The 27,558-nt window shown below is 34.1% G+C and overlaps 1 protein-coding gene across 1 annotated transcript in view; it reads right to left on the minus strand.

Moving 5' to 3' along the window:
- SGCZ (sarcoglycan zeta) overlaps positions 1–27,558 on the minus strand; it is a 1,101,292-nt gene that overhangs the window by 187,186 nt on the left and 886,548 nt on the right. Inside the window, exon 3 of the mRNA XM_047092209.1 lies at positions 25,518–25,619. Within this exon, the coding sequence (XP_046948165.1) occupies positions 25,518–25,619 (102 nt within the window). The remainder of the gene's footprint in view (positions 1–25,517; positions 25,620–27,558) is intronic.

The following is a 27,558-nucleotide window of genomic DNA, read 5'->3' on the forward strand; positions in this document are numbered from 1 at the left end:
TGGGCTCTGCGCTAGGCGTGGAGCCTACTTAAGACTGTCTCTTCCCCTCCCTCTGCCCTTTCTCCACTCACTCTCTCGCTCAAAAAAGAAAAAAAAAGAAAGAAAGAAAGTACTAAGGGAAGAAGAAACAGCAGCAGCAACATATACAAATGTACAGATTCAATAGAATCAGCATATCCTGAAGACGAGAAACAGGATAGTAAGAACACATGATGTTGTTAACAAAAGAGAAGACTGCTTTTTGTGTGTTAGCTCCTAAATTATTATATTTTCATGTCATTTCTACAGCAATGTGGCATGGGAGTTTAGAGCATGTCACTGAAGACCACTAGACCTTTCTTTACCTGGGTCAAATTCTTACTCTATCACTTACTTGGTATGTGACTTTAGACAGATTACTTAACAGTTTGGGGCCTCAATTTGCAAATTATATAAAATAACTTAAAACCATATGTAATGTTATGTTATACACAGTATTACTCAATAAATATTAGGACTCATTATTAGGATATTGCTATTGGTATTGCTAGTTCAGTATTAGCTGGAATAATTATTAGGCTAGTACTTTTGCTAGCCCAGTATTAATACACAAAGCACACATTTAGTGGAGTGTATTAATGTGTAATACAACTTTAAGAGTCTTTTCGTGATTCTTTAGGTTTTAGAACACAAAAGAATGGTCACCTTCATACCCCTGGAGAAAAGTAAACATAATGATTTACCAAAGACATGTTGACCTATTGAACTTTCAGAAGTCATCTAAAATGTACAGACAAAAATATCCTTTTAAGCTTAAATAGAGTCTAAAGTAGAACCTTTTTCATTTTAAGAAAATGAAAATCAAAAGAATATGGAACAAACCATAATTTAGCTACACATATCTAATGCAAATGAAAGAAAATCCCTGCAGACAATGAATGTGATATATGTAAAACGAATGCATTCAAATTTTAACCCAGATTCTACACTTGCCACACGTAAGTGCCAAAACTTTTTTCTTACTTCTTGTCTTTCGTCTATGTAGAAAAATGAAATGGGATTCTATAAAACAGAGATATTTCAGTTTTAACAGAGACAAACCTTTGAAAATCACGAAATGCCTAGGGTAGAAACTAAATAGCTCATGTCTACCTATGGACAACCAGTGATGTCACATTAACATTTCACATTATAGAGAAACTTGATCAGTAATTTTCACCTCTCACCCCAAAAGAAATATGTCAGTTTTGATAGAAGTATGCCAAAGACGTCTAAGTAGTGTAAAGAATGGCCCAATCTTAAAAATATAAAATAATGTGTTTCAATAATTCTCCCATCTATATAAAATCTTCAAACTGGTTAATGCAAATTGACAAAGGTCCATGAGCTAGGGAAGTTCATTAACTTCTGAAAGTATGCTGAAATTATAGGGAATTTATTGATCTGAGAAGTAGAAATTTTTCTAAGAGAATTATAATTAAGCATTTTCCCACTTTCTATGTATCTCCACCCCTTGAGAGGATTTTAAATAGATATCGAACACTTAATTAAGCCAGATCATTAATTAAAATGTTGCACTGCCTCATTACCAGCTCACACTGATAGCAGAACACCAAAACAAACAAATCCTAGTTAGGCCCCACGTCAATTTTGTAACAGCCCTTGGATTTAGATTATAAGGTCCACACCTCTCAAGACTCTGGTATTTCAGCTTAAAGCTTTCAGTACGACACCATAATCATTTTTTCAAGTTTAAGAACAGCAAAACACTCCTTACAATATTGCTGCCCCGATAGCTTCCCCCACCACTCTTGCCCTTGTGGCTGCTGAGGTCCCAGCCAAGTCTGAAGCAAAGGAGAGTCAGAGGGGTCTGATGAGGATATGGGGCTTGGTCTCTTTGACTAATCACCCAAAAGCAACTAACCAAGCTAACTTTATTTGTAAAACAAGGAAACAAGCTTACTTCTGAAAAAAAAAAAAAAAAAAAGTTCTAAGAAGAAAGGACTCTGTTAAAAGAACGTTAGTATATTTGGTCACTGAAATATTTACTTCTCCAGCACTGCTGCAGAGGCAAATTGGGACAAAAAAGAAAAGAGTAACGTAGGAAAAAATGAGAGATCCTTTGTGGCAACTGTGAACTCTAACTGCAGAGTGGAATGAGACGAGGGGTGTTGGACCCCACAGACACAGAATCTGCCAAAAATGGCAACAGTTTCACCACATAAATCTTTTTTTTTAATTTTTTGAAGTTTATTTTTGCAAGAGAGACAGAGCACCAGTGGGGGAGGGGCAGAGAGAGAGGGAGACACAGATTCCGAAGCAGGCTCCAGGCTCTGAGCTGTCAGCACAGAGCCCGACGCAGGGCTTGAACCAAGAAACCATGAAATCTTGACCTGAGCCAAAGTCAGACACTTAACGACTGAGCCACCCAGGGGCCCCTTACCACATGAATCTTAAAGGACATCAGAACCGCATGGATCCGAAAGAGAATGTTCAGCAGCGGAAGTATAGTGAAGAAGCAGCCAGGGCTGGACCAGGGAAAGAACAGTCAGCAAGTCTCTGCCCCACTGTTGATGAGTGAATCAACTTAGATATTCAAGGGAAATCATCGTTCTCTTCACCACGGATAACAGAGCAAAAGGCATCTGAGGGCAAACCCCTCCCCTTAAGGTGGAATATGTATAACACTCCTCAGGCACTGTGACTGTCTGAGAAGGAAGTCAGGGCAAAACAGTCAACTGATAAAGATGGCAGTCAGGCAGGACGTGAAACTCCGCCATAGTTTGTAAGTATCGTAATGATTTACAAGTCAAACATAATCTTAATAATAGCCAGACCTCCAAGAATCTACAGACTCAATTTCCTGGAGCCTTAATGTCACTTTCACGCTCATAGGTCAGAAAACCCTATATAATCAGTCACTCCTCCCAATCACAGGGCAGCTCTGTGGGCCCACGGGTCTTGTCCCTGTGCTGTAATAAAGACACCTTTTTGCACTCATCTCAAGAAATCCTTCTTGACCACTGCGCTCGATGACTCTGCATTATCATCATCATCCACTTAATGAACATTTACTATATGCTCAAACATAGAAGGAAGTGTAGTTTATCTGGTTTTACACCTTCAATTACCTTGTGGATATCTATGTATACCGCCCCCCCCCCCCAAGATACATATTATTTCAACTGGAAGAGTCTATGTGCATCTTTCTTTAGGGCTACTCTCCTGCATGGAGCTGACTCATGCTTTCTGATAGAAGAAAGGACAGGATTGTGGAAATTTGTATTACAATTTCTACCTGAAGAAGGATTCAAATGTCACAAAGACAACTTTTAAAAAGTCTAATAACTCCTCTTCTGGAGTTAACTATAAAATGTTGCCTGTTAACACTAAAATTCACCTTTGTCTTCTTTTAATTTGATACCTTCTAGAACACACTACAACAAATTTATTAGAAGCCTTTTACCAAAAGAATAGAATTTAGACTTTCTAAAGAGGTTTAGTATGGAATCTAGAGAGAAAGAGATTATTTCTTAGTGTTTCAATTTTATCTCCTTCAAAATGAGGACAATTCTATTTGAAACAACTGTCTTTTATTGGATGCCACTCTCCATCCACTGTAATATGACTGACTGTTAGAAAAGTAAAAATACTTTGAGGTGAATAACTTAAAAGTCTTGGGAAAAGTTTTAATATTTATTTAATTACCATGTTATACTTGGCACATAGTTTTTAAGTTATCACTTTTTTGTTGTTGTTCATCTTTCTCCTTTAGAAAACAGAATTTTAAACTCAAAGCATGAACTGAGTATATTCAGATGAAAATGATCATTATGTAGCTGTTTGAACATTTTCAAATTCCTCTTCTCAAAGGCTGCCTTTCATTCAGAGCTCATTGATGTTTCCCCCAATTGTTTAGAGATATATGTCAACTTCTTTCTAAGTACTAATTAAAAGAAGTCACTGATTTCCAAAGGTGATTTTTTAGACACATGTACACACACACACACACACACACACACACACACACACAGCATCAAGGAAGTACAGAAAGTGAATTTATGGCTTTAAAATGTCTTCTTTCTCTAAGATTACAACTTAAAGGCATATACATCACTGTAATTGGACCAAAATGTGAATGAAGACAGAATCTATTACACTATCTTAATAACTGTTTTTTTTAAACTTTTTAAGTTAAATCCAGCTCTTTAAACTTAGAAAGTGTTTTATATAACTTCACCCAAAAGGAAAACAAAATAATGTATCTTCTGAGATGAAATGTAAACACTTCTGTAAACATACTGAGTCAGGTATTTTGAATTTTTTCTTGTATTGATTGAATATAGGAACTTACTGATCCAGATTACCCTTATAATAGGTAGTTAGCTTTTCTATTTATCAAACCAGGTATATTTTACCCGCCTGGTACTTTTTCAGAGAAGCCACTGCTATGCACATTGAAAAGAAATTACATTTTGTTTATTTATTTCATACTTTAACTGCCCTGCTTCTTTAACCACTGTCCCATAGGGGCATCTTTCTCTTCTGACAAAAACCTCATTCTCAAATTTCTGATCTATATCAGGTGTTTCTGTCTCTCTCCAACGTCATTCAATTGCCATTTACTTAAAAGAGCTTGACCTCTCCCCACACGCTGGCTTCTTCCTCTGTCCCTCCTACTTTATGTTTCACTGAGCTTCTGTTTGCCGAAGGCCTGCTGAATATTTCTATCAAAATGTCTCTCTGGGAACTGAAGCTTCACCTATCCCAAACTAATGCTATTTATAAAAATGTTTATTGATTTTACAGAGAAAGAGAGAGTGTATGTGTGTGACTATGAGTGGGGGAAGGGCAGAGAGTGAGAGGGAGAGACAGAATCCTAGGCAGGCTCCATGCTGTCAGCACAGAGCCAACATGTCACAGGGCTCTATCCTGAATTGTGAGATCGTAATGTGAGCCCAAATCAAGAGTCAGATGCTTAACCAACCGAGCCACCCAGGGACCCCAAGAATGCTATTTTTTGTAACAAATATTTTCCCTTACTATTTCCCCCTGCATCAAATTCATTCTGTATATAACTACTGAAATCCTATTCTTAAATAAAATCCTAAGTCACCTATGTGCTTGAAAAGCATTTAGTGGCTCTGTATTTTTCAGTCAATAAAATCTAAATTCTTGATTCAAGTTCAGGGAGACATTTAACATGACCCCAAACCTTCTTTCTTGTTTCAGCCATGTTTTCACTTTTTTCTCTGCCAGCTCAAGCTATCCCTCTGTCTAGTACGCCCCTTTGTCTATCATCTTACAATACGCTCAAGGCCATTAACCAATGGAGACATTCAATGGACACTTTTGTCTGAGATACTTTTGGAAATAAAACACCTTAAATATAAAGTAAACCAAATCTATTTAAAATTTCCAAATATATTTTGGAACCAGTTTCTACAAGGAATAATTGACTGAAATGTATTTTCAAATTATCCGAAAAGCAAAATCGTAATAAGAAATGTTATATAAGGAAAACTAACCCTAGCTAAAAAATGAGACAAATAGCATAAATACAGAGGACAGAGCTACTTTAAAAATAAAAATTTTCACTTATCCTATAAAAAATAAATATCAAGATTAGAAGTTCTAAATGTAAAGGACATGGATTTATTTAAAAGCCAGTATTGCGTGTGCACTGGCGCACATGCGCGCGCGCGCACGCACACACACACACACACGGTGGATGTTCATAAGCCACAAGTCCTCTTATTTAAATAGTTCTACAGAAAATCAAACATTGCTTCAATGAGCAATGAGTCAGTGGATTCGTAGAAGTGTCAAATTAAAATTATATACTCCAAATGTATATTTTTGTTACAACTGAATGACTCGAAAAAACTTCCAATGAAGCATAACACATCAACAATGACAGACTGAAACATCGGAGTCTTCTGGATTGTCAGTGGAAATAATTGATAACCAATTACATTAAGCAGCAAAATATCAATCAATATAATATTTTGCATTCAAAAATAAAGTATGCTTTATGTTCATTATTAACTCAATCCTTTTTTGGAATTACAATAATGTCAGACTTTTAGTTTTTATTATTAGAATAATAAATGCAGGTGCATTATATCTACAGAGGTTAGAGGGAAATTGTCCCCTTAGTTGGCCAAACACACTCCAAATATCATTTATTCTCTTCCCAGTTTATTTCTCTGAAACACTATAAAGAAAGTGATAATTCATATCATCTGCTATAGTTTTTTTTTATTCTGCTATACATTTACCATGGCTTTACGTATGTGGGAAAGGAATAATAAAAATATAAAGTCATCTAAAAATGATGTCACAGTATCAAATAACAATATGAGGGCATTTTTATATCAGAAAAAAACTAAAAAGCACATATAATTATATGGCTTTACACCCCATCGCTATTGTAAAGCATTCCCCCTTTTTGGGGGGATTTATTGTACTGCCTGAAAAAGTGGCCAAAATGAAAATTGTATGCGCTATTTATGTGAAAACTGTCATTAGGATTTTGAAAGTAATTTCAATGAATCTGTATATTGCTTTGGGTAATATGGACATTTTAATAATATTAATTCTTCCAATCTATGAGCATGAAATATCTTTCCATTTATCTGTGTCTTCTTCAATTCCTTTCATCAATGCCTTATAGTTTTCAGTGTACCAGTCTGTGACCTCCTTAGTTAGATTTACCCCTAGGTATTTTATTGTTTTTGATGTAATTGCAAAGGAAAGTTTCTTAATTTCTCTGATACTTCACTTTGTTATATTAAAATGCAACAGATTTTGTATATTGATTTTGTACCTTACAACTTTACTGAATTCATTTATTAGTTCTAGCAGTTTTTTGGTGAAGTCTTTAGGATTTTCTTTATAGAAAAAACATGTCATCTGCAGTTAGTAACAGTTTTACTTCCTACCAATATGAATATCTTATTTCTTTTCCCTTCCTAGCTGCTCTGCTTAGGACTTCTAATACTATGGTGAATAAAAGTGGTAAGAATTGTCTTGTTACCAATCTTCAGGGAAAAACTTTCAGCTTTTTGCTGTTGAGTGTGTTAGTTGTGGGCTTGTCATATACAATCTTTATTATGTTGAAGTATGTCCCATTTAAATCCACTTTATCAAGAGTTTTTATTATAAATGGATGTTAAATTTTGTCAAATGCTTTTTTTCTGCATCTACTGAGATGATCGTGTTGTTTATCTTTTATTTTGTTAATGTGTGTATCACATGGACTTGTGGATATTGAACCATCTTGGCATTCCTGAAATAAATCCCACTTGATCGTGTATGATCCTTTTAATGTAGTGTTAAATTTGATTTGTTGATATTGAGGATTTTGCCATCTCAAATCTATGTTCATCAGTGATACTGGCCAGTATTTGGGTATGTGTGTGTATGTGTATTTGTATGTGTGTGTGTATTGCCCTTGTCTAGTTTTAATATTAGGGTAATATTGGCCCATTGAAATGACTTTGTAAATGTTCTTTTTATTCAATTTTTTTGAAGAGTTTGAGGAGGACAGTTAGTAAACCTTGTCCTATACTTTTGTTTGTTGGGATTTTTTTAATTAGTGATTTAACGTTATTAGTAATTACTCTATTCAGATTTTCTATTTCCTCATGATTCAGTCTTAGAAGATTATTTTAGGAATTTATCCAATTCTTCTAGGTTGTGCAATTTGCTGGTACATTATTGTTTATAGTTGTACCTCACAATCTATTGTATTTTTTATTATCAGTTGTAACTTTTCTTTAATTTCTAATTTTATTTAATTGAGCACCTTCTCTTTTTTTTCTAAGTGTGTCTAGCTACAGGTATGTTAATTTCAATAATATTTTCAAAGAACCAACTCTCCACTTCATTGATCTCTTCTTTTGTCTTTTGGGTCTCTATTGCATTTATTTTTACCTGATCGTTATGATTTCCTTCCTTCTACTAATAATTTCACTTATATCTGGAATCTAAAAAATAAAACAAGTGAATAAACCAAACAAAACTCATATTTACAGGGAACAGATTTGTGGTTATAAGAGGAGAGGAGGTTTGAGGGGCTAGACAAAATGGGTGAAGGAAATCAAAAAGGACAAACTTCCAGTTATAAAATAAATAAATCCTGGGGATACATATCATGGGGACTCTAGTCAATAATACTGTATTGAAAATTTGAAAGTGCTAGCAAAGTAAATCTTGAAACTCCTTATCACAGAACAAAAATCGTAACTTTGTATGATGGGTAGATGATAAATATACATAAAGTGGTAATCATTTCACAGTGTATACAAATGTCAGATCATTATGTTGTATACCTGAAACTAACTAATGTTGTATCTCAATTATACTTCAATAAGAAAAGCAAATTTTAGCCATTCAATTATAAGTCTGGAAGTGGCAAACTTATTTTCACATTAATTATAGATATAATTTGGTTGTACTATGGCAGTAAGACATGGCTTGATAAAGAAAATAAAAGAGAACCAAGTATATAGTTTTGTAATCTTAGTAAAATTATCAATTAATAACAATTAGGAAAGATAGACTATGGTAATTGCATCAAAATCTGTAATATTCATTTAAATCAAGTATTGAGACAAATAGCACATCCAAAGAATTATACTAACGTATCCTAGCTTAGTGTGCTTTATTATGTAAAGATTCTAGATCAAATAGATTGACATATATCTTATGTTTGCTAGTGTTTATTTTAATATACTATAAAGCCAAGGTATAAATCTTCATAGGACAATCAATGTCAACAACTAATCTACTAATATTACTATCCTAAGAACAACATAATCACATAAATTCAAAGAGATGTGTAATTATTGGCATGATAGATGCCTTAAAACTCATAGTAATGTCACATAAATGACATTTGTTGATATGATCACAATATGCAATAATTCTAATATTTATATTGCTTATTTTAAAATTGCAGAAAAGATTCAATGTCCCAAAGCCAAGATTTCTAAAACAATTCGATAAGCAGGTATTCCGTATCTTCAAAGACCATTCAAAGCTCTGTCATAAACATAGAATAGCAAAACTCTAGGAATCTTACATGACTTTAAGTGAAAATATTCATCCTATTAAGTGTAATTTAAAATTTTACTTTTAAAACAAACGTATAAGTACCTTTCATAGAAAATTATATTGATAAAGTACAAAATGAAAAAAAAAGTGCTATAAAATTATTAAGACCAGAAATAATGATAGCCTCTATAGTATCTTACAGAGTGGTATGCCATTTGTAAACTGACTTTACTGTTTTACCATCAGGAAATAGAGTCAATTTCATCATTGCATTTGGGCTCAATCTTGTGACTTGTACTGGATATTGAGGCATGGACAAACTGACCATAAGCAGAGGCTTGAGATGCATTTGCACATGGGGATTTGCCTTCTTTTGCTGCTGGGAACCATTGTATTATCATGTGATCAACTGGGAGTAACCTACAGGATGAGAGACCATATGTAATGTCATCTCAGCCATCATAGCCAACTGAGACATGCCTATGAAGACATTCTAGATTTTTTAGTCCCAGGACAGTTAGTAAAAACTAGAAAAATCGCCGGGCTATGCACAAATTTGAGAGGAATAATAAATGCTTACAGTTTTAAGGTATTAAGTTTTGGGCAAAACTGTTTTTTGGTTTTTGTTTTTGTTTTGTTTTTGTTTTTGTTTAGCAAAAGCTATCTGCATCAGTCTTCACATATTGCTTTTATGCAACTATTTTTCATAACTATCAAAACAACAAAAACATTTAGAAAACAACATGATTAAAGCAAAACAATGTTAAATGTGACAATATAATAGTATGACATAAAATTCTTTTTTTTTAAGTTTATTTATTTTGAGAGACAGAGAGAGCAGAGGAGGGGCAGAGAGAGAAAGGGAGAGAGAGAGAATCCCAGGCAGGCTCCATGCTGTCAGAGTGGAGCCCGATGTGGGGCTTGAACTCACGAACCATGAGATCATGACCTGAGCCGAAACCAAGAGTCAGGTGCTTAACCGACTGAGCCACCCAGGTGCCCCATAAAATTCTTAATTAACCAAAAATGATAGTTTACAGTCTTCCTTATTAAAACCATATACCTGTCCATTAATTTGAAGATTTTTGAAATGACATAAAAGGTTAGATGTCTGATTCACTATTCAGCTAATTCAACATTATTCCAAATAAAATACAGAGCACTTGGAAAGTTTAGAATTACTTTCTCTGCAAAAGTCTTTGGCTATATTGGATTATTTCCCACGTTCTCTCTGATAAACTCTGTTATCTGTCATAATCAAGAATATTTTGACTTCCTTTCCCTGATTTAGATTTTCATGATCAAAAGAAGAAGCCAGTATGATGAAACTGTAGTAAACTGAGTGACATGCAACATGAAATGCTGATTGTAAATCATAGATAGATGAAGAAGGTACGAAGGTCGTGGTATTACATCAGCACTGATCTTAAAAAGATAAAAAAGCAAGACATGCAGACATTTGATTAAATTATGTTAAATTCTTCCTTTCTTACTTCAGGATAAAATTAAAAATAATAAAAAAATTAAGAATCTAATTCACTTCCCAAATACTTCCTAGCAAGTAATGCAACGGCAGACAATTACTAATTACATCTAAGGTTATTAAAGGGAACTACTTGCACTACTTTACTTTTCAAGAAATAAGAAAAAGATAAAGAGAGTAAATGAACTTAACCTACATATTTCATCAGAAAAAAATACTGCTACAATAACTTTTACTCAACTAATAACTAGTGCATAGGTAGGCATGACACTGAATATAGGGCATACAAGAGCTGTGACATTTAATTAACTATTCCTCTTATTGTCTCCTTCCTTATTTTCCAGTCATTTAAATTTCTAAATTAGTACTTTTGTGACCTGGTTAAAGACTAGAACCATGTAATTCAGCCTTAGAGTGGTGTCAGGGTCAAAGAAACAGTTCACAGCACAAAGTAAATTTTAACAGTTCAAAACCTTAATTTGCATATCTCAAAATCTATGAAAAGAATCTGAATATATAATTATTTTTTTGCCCGATCCATGTTTATAGAATCTGACAAATGCCTCTAGTACTTTCCAGTTTTTTTTTCTCCCTCTCTCCACTCTTTTTCTCCTTCCTGAATTATGTAGGTTGACCTAGCCTTTTTTTTTTTTTTTTTTAGCAAAAAAACCTCTTTCCTCTAGGTTTTTAACTAAAGACAAAACAGAGGAAATTAAAATATTCTCTGGGGTCCTGAAAACTAGGGCCTTGAAATGAGTTCAAACTTTGGACCAGATATATATGCTTGTTTAATAACTTAAAAACACAGAAGTGTCTAAATTAAATGTATAATCTATTCCCCTGTTTCATTTAGTATCTAATGTAAATTTTATTAACAAATTAGTGAGCATTTTTCCATCATGTTTTCCTTTTTTTATTAAAAATACATAAACATATATTTACATAGAATTTTTTCATTGTACTTGAAAGGGAAGGAAAGAGAAAAATAAGACAAGTGCAAGTCATTCTTGCACTTGTCTTATTTTTGGTAAAATGCTTGTTATTATATAAACAGATTAAAGCAAAACAATGTTAAATGTGACCATACAATAGTATGATATACACTTTTTATTATATAAAAGCATTTTTTAAATTTTTTTTTCAACGTTTATTTATTTTTGGGACAGAGAGAGACAGAGCATGAACGGGGGAGGGGCAGAGAGAGAGGGAGACACAGAATCGGAAACAGGCTCCAGGCTCTGAGCCATCAGCCCAGAGCCTGATGCGGGGCTCGAACTCACGGACCGCGAGATCGTGACCTGGCTGAAGTCGGACGCTTAACCGACTGCGCCACCCAGGCGCCCCTATATAAAAGCATTTTACCATATTGCATACCAAAATGTAAGACTCCATCTCCGTAAAACTTTTGTGAGATCATTAAAAATTAAAAAAATAGTGTGTGAATACATCTGTTCATTTTATTTATTTTTAATATTTTAATGTTTATTTATTATTTTTGACAGAGAGAGACAGAGTGCAAGTGGGGGAGGGGCAGAGAGAGGGAGACGCAGAATTTGAAGCAGGCTCCAGGCTCTGAGCTGTCAGCACAGAGCCTAATGAGGGGCTTGAACCCAGAAACCATGAGATCATGACCTGAGCCAAAGTCAGACACTTAAATGACTGAGCCACCTAGGTGCTCCTATATCTGTTTGTTTGAAAGGATTAATCCAGGAAATGACAGAAATCCAAATTTGTGCAAATGTTATAACAGAAGAACTCTCCTATGATATAGGGGGAAAATAAACCAAAATAGTCACCAAATGTTGAATTGGAGCCAGAGGACCTAAGTCCACTGGAAATCTACAGAAATCTTGTTTTTAAATTTTTTTTTATTTTTTCAATATATGAAGTTTATTGTCAAATTGGTTTCCATACAACACCCTACAGAAATCTTATAGACATAAGTGGACATAGGACATAGAACAAGGGTTGAAGCCATATATATGTATATGTATACATATATATATATACATGCATATACACATATATATACCTTAAAGAGTCAACCAAAAACCTGTTGGAACCAATCAACAAATTTGTGAAGTTTCAGGATATAAATTTAAATTTCTAAAAGCAGGATGATCAAGGGCAACATATGGATTTGTTGTAATAAAAACGTTACATTTAGCATTAATAAAATTAATAAAACCACAATTACATTGAACATAATTTGTCCTTTCTTTTATTAATCTCTGGAAATTTCAAGATCTTGGTATGTGTTGATAAATTTGTTATAAATATTACTTATTTTGTCACACAGATGCTATTTAAAGCAGGTTCTGGTTTATAGGAGGTTGTTTTTACTTCAAAAGATTTCAATTACTATGGAGATGGAACATTAACAAATAGAGATTATACTCTAAATTTTTCAATTATTTTATTAATGCAAATCAAAGGAAAATCAGAGAAGTGAGGAAGAAATATCTGAAAAAGCAAAATCGTGACTATAATAAATTATGAGTCTTTACAGTGATGAAGCATACAGTGAAACATACTACGATAAAAGATGGACAGAAAGGTAGTTATATACGGTATTTGTAATTGGATTTTATTTTGATAGCTCTCCTGAGCATACAATGAGAACAGTGTAGGATGACACTAAAATATTGGTCAAAACCAGTGTTTTTCAAGGTATAATGTTTGGAAAAACCAGTGTTTTTCAAGGAGTAACAGAGGTCCAACAGATTCCTATCAGGCTGAGCAGGATCTCCATATCCATTTGCTTTATATTGCTTTTGTTTTGTGTAAGATTTCATTTGAAGAAACAATCTTATATCTAAAATCATTTCTAAACCATCAATTGAGTAAACACACATACTGTAATTTGTAATAATTAAGAGAAATGGATTTTAGTATTAAAGTACAGAACACTTCTGGGGTGCATAGGTGGCTCAGCCAATTGAACGTCTGACTTTTGATTTCAGCTCAAGTCATGGTCTCACGGTTTGTGAGACTGAGCCATGTGGGGGGCTCTGTACTGACAGCACGGAGCCTGCTTGGCTCGCTCTCTCTCTCTCTCTCTCTCTCTCGCAAAATAAATAAATAAACACTAAAAAAAGATGCTGAATATATATAAATATATTTAAAAATATATCTGTGGTTCAGTATAATGCCTTTTATTAAATTTCTAACATTCTATGTCTTAAAATTATTATTATTATTATTATTTTATTTATTTTTGGGACAGAGAGAGACAGAGCATGAACGGGGGAGGGGCAGAGAGAAAGGGAGACACAGAATCGGAAACAGGCTCCAGGCTCCGAGCCATCAGCCCAGAGCCTGACGCAGGCTCGAACTCACGGACCGCGAGATCCTGACCTGGCTGAAGTCGGACACTTAACCGACTGCGCCACCCAGGCGCCCCTATGTCTTAGAATTATTAAATGAATGCCCAACGCGTTAAAATACAGCAACCCAAAATAATGGGTAAGAATGAAGATCTTTTTCAGTTAATAAAATCTGTTTATTATTTTTAAGAAATGAATTTTATTAATTTGAGATATAGTATACTAAGCAAAAGGAAGATAACATACACGGTTTAGAGTATCAGTGCCTTAAGGATAAATTTCAAATTTCTTCGCCTTCCAACCCTGAATGTGTAAAGCCTAAGCTGCATTCCAAATCAATGTTTCTCTGCTCCTTGATGTCTTTATCCTCTAAATATTTTTTGCTTACTCATCTCCCTAAAATATCTTTTAAAACTATATCCACTCAAACATTAAGCTAATATTTAAAACAGTTTTGGTATGTACAATGTAATATTTACAGGGGACAAACTATCTGACACTACCTATTGTATATACATTTTAAATGTATTTTTTGGAATGCTCCAATTTTATAGAACTGTACACTGAACTCATCTAAATGATAGAACACATCTGCCATATAACCTAAATCATCAGTAAAACTAGTTTTACTTTCTATCAGAAAAATGTTTGATGTGTCATTTCAAATATATCAATATTGTCTCATCATAACTAACCTATTTTTGATATAACTCTAAAGAGAGAGAGGTTTTTTGCCATGAGTTAATGCATACACTGCCCTTTCAACGGTTCTTACCTAGCCACCGACACTTTCCAGTCTCTATGTTTTTTTACATTTATTTATCGGCTCTATCTATCTATCAGCTATCAACTTTAAACTTGTACTTCATGTGCAATGTATCCTCAAACTCCTTCATTGTTGTTTAACCAGTCACTTCTCCCCTACTTTAAATTTCTTATGTAATCAACAGTGTTTTTAAAAATGTAAAAAAAAAAAAAAAGATTGATGACAGTCTTTACCTTTTGTAACATAAGAAAAAAAAAGTGGTCAATGGTAGAGAAGTGAGAAAAAGAGAAGTAGCAACTACAGCATCATTCTCAGGCAGATGAAATTTACGGAAGAGTGTACTGGAAACTTGAGAGTCTGGAAACAGATATCCATGTCTTGGTACCTCCTGCAAAGTCTTGGAACACCCTTAGTCTATGCCTGCCTGGGTTTGAGGCCGTTGACTTATAGTATTCCTCTTATCAAACCGAGCTGTCCTATTTACTGTTTTTTAAACAATGGTTTTTAAAAATTATTTTCTTGCTCATAAAAATTATGCAATTTGAAATTCAAGTCCCAATCATTCTTTAAATCCCAGATGAAATTCTTTCATATGGAGGCATATGAGCTCAATCTATGGATACTTATCTAGTGTGCAAGACCCAAATTCAAGTGAAAAGAAAATAGTGTCCCTAAGATTTTTCCAAAACTCAGTTCCCAGGCCTGACTTCTAAGGACAAAGCACTGAAGAAAAAAGAAATATTCTGTAAACTAAGAAAAACAATATAATCAAGCAACAACCCATTCATAAGAAACATAAGGCAGATCATTTTGTCGCTCGCGTGCAGACAGGATCATAATAAACCCATAAAACTCTGAAAATTCAAAACTAGATCTTCTGTTCTCTTTAATTCTTTTTAGTGAATGCAAGCAAGACCTACTTTGTCTCTTTATAAGTTAATATGACTACTATTTCTTATGCTATCTATGGTAATTCTACGATCTAATTCACCATATGTGTTTATATTGGTTAAAAACTTGTGGAACAAATACAGAATATTAGGAGTAACATGGTTACCTATTCCATTTATCTAATGTGACAGAGCAACATCCTTTTGAGTGGTTTTAACGTATATATTTGGAATACACAAACCATTCGTTCTCTCAATAAAATATTCACTGAGATGTGTGTATTTTTTGTATGCACATATACTAATAAAAAGTTTAAAATTTCACTGGACATTTAATCTACCAGGCGCAGCTGGAGGAAGTGGTCAAAACACATGGTTGTTGCTTTCATGGTATTCACACCTTGTATATTTTGTCCTTTGAAATTCAAATAAAGAGTTACATATTCCCCACTGCCGAATCCATTACATCTGAGACACTTGAGAGAAAAGAAAAAGTACCTTGCCAAAAATTCATTGACCATACTATTTGAGTAGCTAATAGCCAGGACAGTGGTTTTCAACTCACACACATGACATGGCCATTGAATCAATGTAGTGGGTTGCAACAAATATACATATTACATATTAATAATTATATCACTATTTAATAAATATAATATATAACTCTATTAACTTTATTTATTTAATTAAAATTATAATTAATATTAATGTATTAATTAATCCAGTTGAAGTTAAAATAGAATGGCCTTGCTAGAATATATTAATTAGGAAAAAAATCAGAGTGTATCTCATGCTACAACGTAAAATATCCTTCTTCCTGTGGCTCATATTCAAAGAAGTTTGTAAAACACTGAGCTAATGTATGTGTTGCTAATATATTCTCTGCAGTCTGCTCCCAGAACTTTGGACATTTTCAGAGAATCCCTCACTTCATCATGATCGCAACAATCCTGCATACCAATAGTGCACCCACACACTCAGGTAGATATACAAGTTTGGGGTAATGAAGTAATCTACTAGCTGGAGAATAATTTCCTTTAGCTCCATTATGTGCAATGATACGGATGTGTGATTAAAATTCCATTCACTAGAGAGTGGCATTTGCTATAACAAGGGTCTGTTTTTTATCTCATGCAAGAAAAATTCTTAAAAGGCCTAAGTACCTATTTAAAAACAAAATGCATAGCAAGGATTTAAGAAAAAAAATAATCCTTTGTAAAAAGTATGGAATGTTTCAGAGAACAGTAGTAATAATAATAGAATTCTGAAGAAATCTCCTTCACCTTCTTTCTGAAAAGACTTTGCTTGTTCCACTCCCTGATGTAGAGATTCCACAGCAGTTAAGGGCATGGGTTATAAGTATATGGCAGACCCAGATTTGATCTGTGCCCCCAACTTTTTGTGATACTCAGGTAAGTTATATAACTTCTTTGAGCTGCATGCTTTTTCTCATCTGTAAAATGAATGTAATAATGTCTCCTTCATTCAGTAGAATCGGATAAGAATGCATACCAGGCCCTTCACATAGCAGTTAGCTTATGGAAGAGACTTAATAATTGGTAGCAGGAGCTATTCAAGATGAATAGCTTAATTATTTGTTCTCCTTCAGGCAGGTAATTCCTAACACTGACTCATATTGTTATATCAGACTATTGTGAGGCATTAAAAGATGTGTAATACTTATTAGCACCTTAATTTTACTCTATGTTTAATATAACCCTGCTCCAGGTTCTCTGCAACAGATTGTAAAAAAGATAAAAATTTGATACGGTAATAACAGCAACCTTAGCTAACAGGTGTTTCTCTTTTGTTCTAGGTTTGCTATTTCATTATCTCACATATTTTCCTGGAAAGTAGTAGTAAAATTAGGGCTGTGTGTGTGTGTGCGTGTGTGTGCGTGTGTGTGTGTGTGTGTGTGTGTGTGTGTGTGTCTGTGTGTTGGTGAAGAGAAACTACAGGTAACTTGTTTACATATTTGTTTAAAAAGGCATCTGATTAAATATGAAGCGATGGGAGAATCTTTATTTCTCTGTAAAGCTTCTGCGGTGTTTTAGAGACCATGCGAGTCAGAGGACAATCACCATCTTTAGAAAAAAAAACACACACAGTAAGTAGAACTCTTTTGGGGTTTCCCTATAGTTTTGTTTTGTTTATTTTGTTGTTTTGCTTTTTAGTCCAAGGAATATTACCCCTGGACAGCTAATTTCACCTACATTTATATATTCAGCACTTTCACACTGTCTCCTGGCTTAATGAAGATTTCCTATCATGGTATTATTATTTTTTCTCTCATCCCTAAGCAAGGTCCACTCTCCACTATGCTCAAAGCATCCCCATACTTTCTTCTATGCGTCCAAACTAGCACTCCACACACATAAATAGAAACATGGGTTTCCTGGAGAATATGTTAAAAGGATTAATTTGGAGAGTCTGATGAATTGTTAAAAGCAGTGAATCAAGATAGGAAGATTGGGATTCTAGTCAGAGTATTAAGACTTAAGTTGCAAAATTTAAGGCAGCTGGATTGCCATTTGCAAATAAAGACAGTAGCCCCTCCTGGATACCAGTATGAATTAAGTAAGGTGATATGAGCAAAAACACTTTGTAAAGTGCAAATTTAATGTTCAGGATTGTTTATTAAAAAAAATTGCTATCTCATGAACAAAAAAAGATTATCCCAGGAATAAAATACTTTGATATTTGGATACCTTTTCATGAAATTCAATCAATACATTAAATTTAAAAATAAAATTCCTATTAATAGATATATTCAAATGGGCTAAAAACTCTTTCTGACTAGAGTATAATCAAACTAATAATGGAAGGATAAAGTTTCAATCTTCATGTTACTTGGCCTATCAGAAACAATTCTCTATCAACCTGGAAACACTTTCTTCTTTCTGCTTCTAGGATACTACGCTCTTTTGGTTTTCCTCCCACCTCAATCTACTTTCCGTCTTAATTCGTGTTTGATTCTTACACTTCTTCCAAACTATTTCAATTTGGATACTCAAGGATTCATTCAATAAACTTCCTTATGTTTTCTATTTTACACCCACTTACTTGATATTCTTGTCTAATCTCATGTATTGAGATCAGATAGATATATAGATAGACAGACAGACAATGTCTCTAATTTATATCTCTAGCCTGCACCTCTAACATGAAATCTAGACTCATGGATCTACCTGTTTAACCTGAAATCCATGTCTTTCTAATAGGCAAATTAACAGTTTCAAAAATGTGCTCACAATCTTCCCTGATTCCCTACTTTCCCCCAATTGGTTAATAGCAACTACTCAGAACAAAAAAAAACTAATATCATATTAGATCATCCCTTATTCTCACATCCTATTTATAGTGTTCCAGCAAATCCTTAAACTCTACTTTCAAAATACAGTCTTTGATAATACATATCACATAGTAAGGACTGAACGAGCTACAAAGTGCAAAGCATTTAATATAATGTTTGAATTTCATCAAAAATAATAATATTCCTTGGGTTGGATACTACTATTAGTTTAATAATAAAAAATATTAGGGTCTACTATGAACTTTATTTTACCTATGATAAAAATAAGGCACAGAGAAGTCAAATAAGGTAATTTAGTCACAATTGCTAATCAACAGAGCCAGAATTTGAAACCAGGAATTTGATTCTAGAACGGTAGTATAAGCTGAATGTTAGCTGTTATTATTAAAAATCATTGTCTAAATGACCAGAAGAATGATTTTAAATATAATAGAAATAATAAGATTTCAAGAAAATGGCCAGAATATATGCATACCAAAAGAACAGCTTTTTTACATACACACAGATGCCAATGAGAAAAGCAATTGGAGAAGGCACTCCTGTGTGCAATAAGAACCATAATATGATTGACAACAAATCTGTAATGCTAATATAAAAAGGAATATTAAGAAATGTTCCTAAGCACTACAAGGTACGTTTTTGAAAAAAATCAAAAGAGAAGCCATGTTCCTAGATAGGATAACTCAAAACTATAAAGATGTCAATTTCCCACAAATTAAATTAACCATAATTAAGTTCTCAACAGGAATTTTTATGAAACTTGACAGCTGATTATTAAGTTCATTTGGAACAGAAAATGCACAATAGGCAAAAACTTTTGAAAAAGAGCAATAAAAAAGAACTGCTCTCACAGTTATAAAAAAAAAAATGTTTCTTAAAGTTTGATTTTAGTCAAGTATGTCAATAGAACAGAACTGACAGACCAGAAATAAATCTATGTTTAAGAATGCAGTGTATAAGAAAAGTCATATTTTCAGATCAGTGATGGAAAATAGACTACATTCTAGTATTAGGGGCTATGGCCATGGTTAGGGGGAGAGAAAGAAGGGTAGGAAGGAGGGAGGGAAGGAAAGATCTTACCTAATACTATGCATCAAAATACAAAAGTTTTCAACAACTTCTCTCCTTCACTACTTAACAAGTTAAACTACAGTTATTTTTTTAATCATTTTTTTCTTGGAAAAGCCAACAATTTATTGATGTAAGCATATGCCATAAACTTGAAAAAGTGGAAGCCAGGAGAATAAAAAGATTATTTCATAGCAGCTTGGAACAGCTATCCCTCTCCAACTTTCGTCTATATCCCCAGAAGAAAAGAAGGAGTGTTAATATATTTCAGAGAAGTCTAACCTAAATAAACCAGTGTGGATAGAAGAAAAGAGGGTGGTAATGTAGACGGTACTAAAAAAGTCTACCAAGAATTTATATACCACTGGAAGAATTCTGCAGAGGCAGAAAGGACCACTAAGACCCATGGAATTAAAATAGTCCACATATGGTTGGCCTGTGATTTAGTAGAACCTCAGGCAGGGAAAGCAGTCCCCAACTATCTTCCCCTTCCCACCAACTATCTCACTGGGGAAACAAAGTAACTAGACCGTGATTCCCTGTTTCAAATTGTGACTGGTTGGAGATCACTCAAACTAGGTCAGGCAAGTGCTTTAAGTTTTAGAATTATAAATGTTTAATTTTAGTAAAACCATAGCTCAAAGACAATAAAAATAACCTAATATGATTTACAAGGAGACTATGGATCTATGGAAAAGTCTGAGAATCAGAACAACCTCCTCCCTTACACATAAAAGAAAAGAATTAGAGAGAGCAAGGGCAAAATTCATACGGAGGAAAATCAACCAATGACATGGAAGAAAACTGTAGATGATGACAGTTACTTGCATGCAGAGGAAAATAAAGAGTTTAAAAGTAATTTGAGAAATGATGATAGCTGTGGACGACAAAGATGATCCAACATAAGAATGGTTGCTTTCTCTGCCGTGAAGACCTGAGCAAATAAAAATGAAAGATACTGAGTGATACGATAGACAACATTTCCCTCAAATAAAATGGCAAAAATGTATTGGCAGAATGTATTCAGGCAGAACATTCATGTCATCAGCAGGAGAAACATCCCTACTAGGCTGCCTTCAGACTTTTTCTGGCAATACTCAGTGGTGGAATTTAATAGAGCAATTAGTTAACAGGAGAAGAAGGGATGAACCATTAATAATATTCCCAGAAGAGATAAAGACAATAGTCAGGCACCTTCAGCATGAAATATTTCAAAGATTAACAAACAAAACTAATTAGCAATGAAATATAAGTAAGGAGGGAATGATTAGAATAATGAACTCAGTCATGAAGACGCCGTAACAAAAGGAGTTGGTGGTTAATACTGCAGCCATCTATCTGTAGAATTAAGACCAATGTGCCAACACAATTAAAGTTGCAGAACAGAATGTAAATATTATGAACTGTGACAAAGTTAAAATAATATAATTATCAAAAAAAATGAAAATGAAGAGGGGTAAGGACAAATTGGAGAGGAGCTAATCACCTCAGATTGCACGGCAGGGAGTTAATGAACACTGTCTGAGATTAAAACGTGGAGCTAATGCATTCAGCTTCTTAATGATATTCATAGTCTTTTATTCTTAACCATAAAGACAATTTTTTTAAAGATACTCTTGTGAAGAAATATTTAAGCTTAGCAATTCTTTCCCATTTATTTCATATTTTTCTTCTATTAAAGCATGTATATATTAATTATAAATAGCATGTTCATGCCTCTATATTTACCCTTTTATTGGTGCAGATGTGTATTTATATAATTTGGTAATGTTTATCATATGTTAATAGTTTTTTTTCTGAGTGTAAAGATTTCGGAATGATATGTGTTTTTAACTTGAAGATGTTATAGTAAAATAATAAGCACTCAAACACTTACATGTAAAATGATAATGATAAAAATGATAATAATAAAATGGTTACAGAAGTCTGAAGATTTCTATTTGTATGAATTTGTTTGTAGAGAGGAGGTTTACCAAGGTACCGGAAAGATACAGGGTCAGGAGATCACCATGTTGTGTAAACAGGAAAGAGGTTTTCTGTATTTGCCTGGCCCCATTGCTTTCTGTCTGAACTCTATAAAGAATAACTGAACACACAAGGCCAAAAACTGTCACCAAGAACTGAGCATCAAGGTTTTGAAGCCAAGTGAAAAGACTGTACATGAAGGGGAGAGCATAGCCTACTCCCAGCCCGTCTAAAACAGAGGTCCCAAGGGCTCTAATTTTAACTTTGCTTTGCTGTAGAATTACTGGAATTGGAATTATCTGGTAGCAGTTTCCCCGGCACAATTATCAGTCCATCATGAAGGATGCTGGGATAGGGGTCAATGGTAAGGTACCGCTTAATTAAGGATCCTTGACCAGGAGAAAAAAAAATTAACAAGATAACTGTTCAGTGACTATTAGATGACGCACGGTAACACAAAAAGTTCTAGAGAATTGAATGATGCAAAATTTGGGGGCAATCATCCCTGAAATGCAGGTAATTTAATCACCTTAGTTCTCTGGACTTATAAAACCTTGGGAAATATGCTCTACTTACATTTTTTTGAAAGAACCTGGTGATTATTTGCCCTAATTTCCTGATAGTTAAAAGATTCTGACCTAATGTTAAATCACGTGCATTGAAGTTTGACTCAAAATCATACTATCATTGTTATCATTTATGGTAAGGTAACCTCAAAACCCATATCCTTTGTACTTTGCCTATCTGAAAAACTACATATGTAACTTCACAAATGTTAGGTAAGTACTTACTCCCTGAAAATAATGTTGCTAATTCTGAAATATGCAGTGAATTCTAATATATCTCAAACACAGAATGTAATGTGTTTTTCTGTGCACTGATAATGATGAACCACTCAAAAAAGGCTGATTTTTTAAAAGCATGAAGAAGAGAGTAAACTGTGATTTATAACAGTAAACTTCAAATATCTATCTATACTGGTGGGAGAAGGAGACAAATTAACTTAGAGTAGAAACAGCCCATGGTTTACTATTTTAGGAGACTAGATGCGTGTGTCTGTGGGCAACCGAGTTTTTTTGACTGATAGAAATCTGTGTAATAGTATGGGATTAAACACCTACATACCTAGGAAGTTACTTTAAATAAGAAAATTCTTTATTTCAGAGTGGCATACTAATCAAATATAAAGAAAGGGACCCACTTCCATTAATGCAGGAAAACACACACACAAACAGGTGCAAATCAAAATTGCAGGGAAAAAATTCATACAAATTAAAATTGATACATATAATAGAGTATAGTGTATAGTATTTTTCTCATATCAATTGAATCCTTATAAGTACCTTTTGAATTTAATAGATTTCCTTAACTTAGACCTACAGGGACTTTGATATATTATCAGAAAAACATTCAAATACACAAAAGTGTGTGCAAATCCTGAAATGTATAATAGGGTTTATAAAGATCTCATTCTTACTAGTATTACTGGAATTTGTGCATTCTTTCTTAACCGAAGAAGTATTTTGACACATTGCTATGAAACTCACTGTATTAATGAGAAAACTCAGGCTCAGAGAAACTGGCTGGCTTTTTAAAACAGTAAGTGGGCTTTATGGCAGAGAACAAAGCACTGCCTACATTCATGGGCAAGAGAATCCTAACGTGGGAACTGCTGATGAAAGATATATATTTTCTCTTCCTTTTAAATATTTATTTTTATGGTGCATGTGTAAAGAAATGTTCAAAGAGGAAATGAGTCTCTATTTTTTCTGCCAACACCAGGCCTCCTGTCTGTTGACGGCCCAAGCTCCTACCTGTGTGTGCTGTGCTGGCTTTTGCCTTCACTGGAAGATGGAGGAGAAGAGGGGGGACAGGAGGACAAACAACATGTCTGGGATGTGAAAGGGAGCACAGAGGTTTCAATCAGCACAGTGAGATTTGGAAAGGCTTATGAGCTTGAGGTTGCAAACTTCCCCAGGGATAAAGGTCAGGAAGCCTGACTGCCACCACCTCTCATTTCGAAGCTATCACATCAGTGGACCCTTTCTTATTTGGTCCACTGAGGGAGTAAACACAGATCCGGTTTCCCAGAAGAATCCTGGTGCACAGGTGTTGTTATACTCTCAAAAATGTTTCAACTGGGAAGATAAATACTATGACCTGCCTGTTGGCAAAGGGCTTAACGATCCTTCTGTTAAGATGGATTCCCGGGCAGCCACTCTGAATTAATCTAAATGGCTTCAAGGATCAATCTTTGCTGTCCTTGGACTTATCAATGGGATCATTTTCAAAGAAGTTCCTGCCTATGATTATTCTCACCTTTCTGTGTTCAGTAATTTCTTGGTTTCCATGGATAAGTTTTCATTTCTTCAAATACTAAGTTGTTGAATAGTACCGAACACAAGAAAAAAAACAGTAAATAACTGTGAGTGGTGGTGACTTCCAGTAGGAGGGAAGGTGCTAACTTGGGTGTGCCCACTATTTTTTTCAGCGTTAATAAAAAAAAAATAAGAAAACAAAGACACAACTTGTATCTTTTAAATTTAAGCAGTTTTTATAGTAAGGTCAGGTGTTCATACGTGTGTCTATGGTATTATTCACCTGCCCCAAATCCAGCAGGTAAGGTGATCTCAGTGATGAATTTCTAGTACTGAGAATAGCAGTCAATACGGTGGATGTGTGAAGCTCTGAAGGTTTGTATATAATAACAAAATAAAACTTAAAGTTAATATAATTCACCTAATTGGAAGTTTTATGAAAAATAATCCTCTGTTCTGTTTTCACTATGAGATTTAAAGGAAAAAAAATAACTTTGAAGGAAATGATCAAATTATGGCTTACTATGCAACCCCTTTGCTATTATACTACATTGGTAATATTTAAAGATGATTCTAGTCTAAAATAGACTTTCATATTTATGAAGTAAGGTTAATAATCTTTCCACATTTTATATAATAACAAGCTTTCCATTTTTTCCTGTCTTACTGGATTTTCACACTTACACACATATGCCTAATAGTTTCTAGGTATATTTTTTGGTATCCAATAATACTTTCTGAAAAGTAACACACAAAAGCCAAAATGTATAGCGGCTAAACTATAATCTTGATTTTTAGCATGCTGGTAAGTGGTAAAATACTCGTAAGGCACACATACACACACCCACACATTTGAAAGGATAAATATTCGTGCTTGTTTTAAATACTGTTCATCCAGAAATAACTTTAATTTCTATAGTAAGACTTTTCCTCATCTTTTTTTTAGAAAATGCACGTTCATTTGAGCTGAAAAGATCTATAATATATTGAAATAAAGTCATTTATTCAAGTCAGTGTTTCCTGCAAAAATTACCCATGATGTATCAAGTGCCCCTTTTGAAATTACCATGATGTTGTATTTTTAACTTCTATTGAAAATAGAGGCAAATTTATAGACTAACAAAAGCAACACTGCAGTTCAATTCAAAAATGGTTCTCTAATTTGTCTGTTTCAAACTAACCTCACTGGTTTTTCAATTATTTCCTTGTTTTCATTTCTTCAAATAAATCTTTAACTTCAGGACACTAAATACATACTGAAGAGATAAGGGGGTTCTGGCCTCCTATTTCAAGCTAAAACATAACCTCTAAATTATCTTTTACATTAAGCCAAAGCCAATGTCACATACCTTTCGGGAATGAATTTCTTTCACATACAATGGAAGTAGAAACTCAGATATACCTTCAAGTCGGATTCCCTTCTTGGTGACTCTCAGATTTCCCATACCATCCTACAAGCAACGAAATATAGTTCACTTTTAGGTTCATTAGAGAATGAATAACTGGCCATAATTTTCTTAGGGCTAAATTGAGAAAACAGTAAGCTCAAATCAGTGATGATTTAAGGAAAATGAGAGACTGAATCTACTTAATGAATGATTGCAGCAGTCTGCATGCATATAGAGGGCTCTGTGTAAAATGAAAAGACCTCGTATCTTTTCATAGCTCTATCAGAGACTAGGATTTATCTATGAATAAACCCTTTATTTTCTTCATGCATTAGCCAGTTTAACTCTTTTTGGGGGTATAAAGATACTTGCCACCTGATTATTGGAAACAAATTTTGTTTGCAGAGAGTTCTAATAATATTTTTACATTACAGTTATACACATATTTCTACAATATTCAAATAGTCACATTTGTGGAATGATTTCAACAAGTACTGAATAATTGGCTAGTATAAGTAAGCATGATGTTTCTGTATTCAAATTAAGTTTATATCCTCTCCTTTAGAAAACAACACTCTATAAGGAGGATAAAACAAGTATATAAATAACACTTATGAGACAGAATAACATGAATTTAAAAAGTAAGAACACAGTACCATGGGAATTAAGGAAAGATTTCAAATTTGATAAGAGAATAGACAATTTCTCATGGAAGAGATGAACTATGAGAAGGACCTTAAGAATATGGAGTTCCAACAGGAGATGTCCATAGAGGGAGAAACAGAACGAACATCCTGTAATATTAAGAAACAGCATGACATCCAATCTGGCTCATATATGTACTTTATAATACTGTAAGAGAATACTGTAAGAGAAAACAACTGGAGTTATGTTTTGAAGCCAGAGAAAGGAAAGCCATGAATGCAAAGGTAAGAAGTCTGTACTTACGTCAAACTCCAGAAGAAAAAACATAAAAGTTCTTGAACAGCTCAAGGGCTTGGAATTATCAGAGTTAAGCTTTAAGATTAATCTGGTAGAGGCACTATGTGGGGCTAACTGGCAGAGAATCAGTAATAAGGGACAACTTGGTAATAAGTGTAAGGAATATGGTGAAAGAAAAGCCTATGAGACTGGGTGACTAATTTTATCTGAAAATACTGAAAACAGGGACATTTGTGACTAATCCCAGGTTTCATGACTATGACTAAATAAGGAAATGTGGTGATTTTTAAAAGTGGAATAACGAATTTTGTAGGCTCAATGACAAACATGATTGTAGCTTTGGACTTTCTAACTTTGAGGTATCATCGAAAATTCAGATATTTATCCATCAACTTGCACATCTGTAAAAAGTGGGTTGCAGAGTGACAATCGCTTAAGGCATGTCTGAATCTACTATGATGGATGAGCAAGTGTTCTCTGGGGAAGGTATCTATAAAACCACGGAGAAACTCTTAGATAATGACTAGGTCTATGGGTGGGAAAGGACTATTTCATACATGAAATAAGGGTATGATCAGTATAAGAAGAAAGCCAAGAAATTATCATGGCCCCAGTCTCTGCCACCTGCCCCTACGTCCCACCACCAAAGAAAGCCAATGATGTAGTATAGCAAGGAATAGAATTTTGAGTAAGAATTAAAGCCCTTTTTTAAAGTCTCACAAGGAAAATGACTACTGAGAAAGGGAGAGAGATTTTGAGGTGGTCGAGCCTAAATCCTCTAATGGAAGGACAGAGTCATCAGTTCTGGTTGAAATAAACTTGGGATGGGATGAAGGAATTCATTTATTGAGACTCAAACCTAAAACTGACCCTGGAAATGTCTATTAGGGAATTGACTAATTTTTTTAAAGAGAATTTCAAGTTTCACTGAAGACTTATTCAGATGAGAAAGTTGATCTACTTTTGTTGGGATGGCACACCCCAGGTTCTCCGAGACAGTGCTGGCTTATCCCACTTTTATAGTGTCTTCTTTCACTTTAAAAAGTGAAAAGTGTTTCTG

This window comes from Lynx rufus, unplaced genomic scaffold, assembly GCF_022079265.1.
Source record: "Lynx rufus isolate CCGP_SWC_20201006 ecotype Redwood Valley unplaced genomic scaffold, mLynRuf1.p SCAF_3, whole genome shotgun sequence".
Classification (NCBI taxonomy): Eukaryota; Metazoa; Chordata; class Mammalia; order Carnivora; family Felidae; genus Lynx; species Lynx rufus.